Source organism: Eimeria mitis, genomic scaffold, assembly GCF_000499745.2.
Source record: "Eimeria mitis Houghton genomic scaffold, Emh_scaff2351, whole genome shotgun sequence".
NCBI lineage: Eukaryota > Apicomplexa > Conoidasida > Eucoccidiorida > Eimeriidae > Eimeria > Eimeria mitis.
The window spans coordinates 478-1848 of NW_013570687.1; the positions used below are offsets into that span (position 1 = coordinate 478).

Below are 1371 nucleotides of genomic sequence, written 5' to 3' on the forward strand. Positions count from 1 at the left end.
AAGGAGAAAGAGACACAAAGGAGACAGCAGCAGACGCAGACAGGGAGACAGTACAGGGGACAGAAAAAAAAAGGGGGGGCGAGCAAACAGAAAAAGAAATATATAGACAGACGGAGACAGAAAAAAAATAAACAGGGACAGAGAGACAATAAAGAATAACAGCAACAGAGACAGCCATATATAAACACAAATACAGGGGGGGAGGGAGACACCGAGCATGGCTTTTGCTGCTGCTGCTGCTGCTGCTGCTCCTGCTGCTGCTGCTGCCCTGAGAAGCAGAGAGAGACAGAGACGGACCTAAACCCTAAACCCTAAACCCTAAACCCTATCTACGGGAACGCAGCCAACAGCTGAAATAGAGTTTAACCCTCTAGGGGACTAACGAAGAAAAATTTATATATTTAGTCTGAAAGGAGACAGAGACAGAGACAGAGACAGGTAGAGCAGAGACAGAGACGGAGACACCGCAAGGAGACAGAGAAAGTAAGGGAACGAGAAAAAGGAGACAGATAGAGAGACAGACAGAGCAGCAGCTGAGTGAGGAGACAGCAGAAAAGGGACTTGCTGCAGAGCAGAGGAGACAGGAGACAGCAGCAGCTGTCTCCTTTTTACAGGAGACAGAGACACACGGAGACACTGAGCTGAGGAGACAGTTAAATTTATATAAATTATTTTCAGTTGCCCAAACAATAAAATAAAATTTGTTTGCTTCTGCAAGCGAAGGCCGCTAGAACCAAGACAGCAGCAGCAGCAGCAGCAGACACTGGCAGCCACGGCTTTCAATACAGCAAACACAGCCGCAGCCGCAGCAGCAGCAGCAGCAGCAGCAGCTGCTGCTGCTGCTGCTGCTGCTGCTGCTGCACTGCTTATAGTGCTGGGCATTCTGCTGCTGGCAGAGCCGTTCTCTCTTCTAGTGTGGGCTTACACAGCCCGTGTATAACAATATGTCCTGGTGCTGGTTGTCTGCTGCTGCTGCTGCTATCTATCCCAGGTGCTGCTGCAGCTGCTGCAGCTTCTCTGCTGCTGTTGTTGCTGCTGCTGTCGCTGCAGCAAGGGCCTATGTATACCTCAGGCTCCCAGCTGTCTGTACACTCTATAGAAATATAAGGCCTCCATACGGAGACGTCAACCCCCAGCTCAGGCAGCCCGTCTCCTAGCTCGCTGCTCTTATGGGGTGTCCCTTCATCTCGTGCTGTAAACACAACAACACGTGGCTGTACACAAGCCCCCTCCTCTCCCCCTCCTCCCCCTGCTGCTGCTGCTGCTGCTGCTGCTGCTGCTGCTGCTGGTGTTGCTGCTGCTGCTGCTGGGGACTCAGGCCTGAACTGCTCGTCTATAATAAGATTTCGCGTTGTAAATATCTGAACTGCT

At 51.3% G+C, this 1371-nt stretch overlaps 1 protein-coding gene across 1 annotated transcript in view; it reads right to left on the minus strand.

Annotated features, from left to right (window-relative positions):
* Positions 1–866: 866 nt before the first annotated feature.
* Positions 867–1371, minus strand: part of EMH_0052430 (uncharacterized protein) — a gene marked incomplete at both ends in the record, with an annotated part of 4129 nt that continues 3624 nt past the window's right edge. Inside the window, 2 exons of the mRNA XM_013496876.1 lie at positions 867–1320; positions 1368–1369. Coding sequence (XP_013352330.1) covers positions 867–1320; positions 1368–1369 — 456 coding nt within the window. The remainder of the gene's footprint in view (positions 1321–1367; positions 1370–1371) is intronic.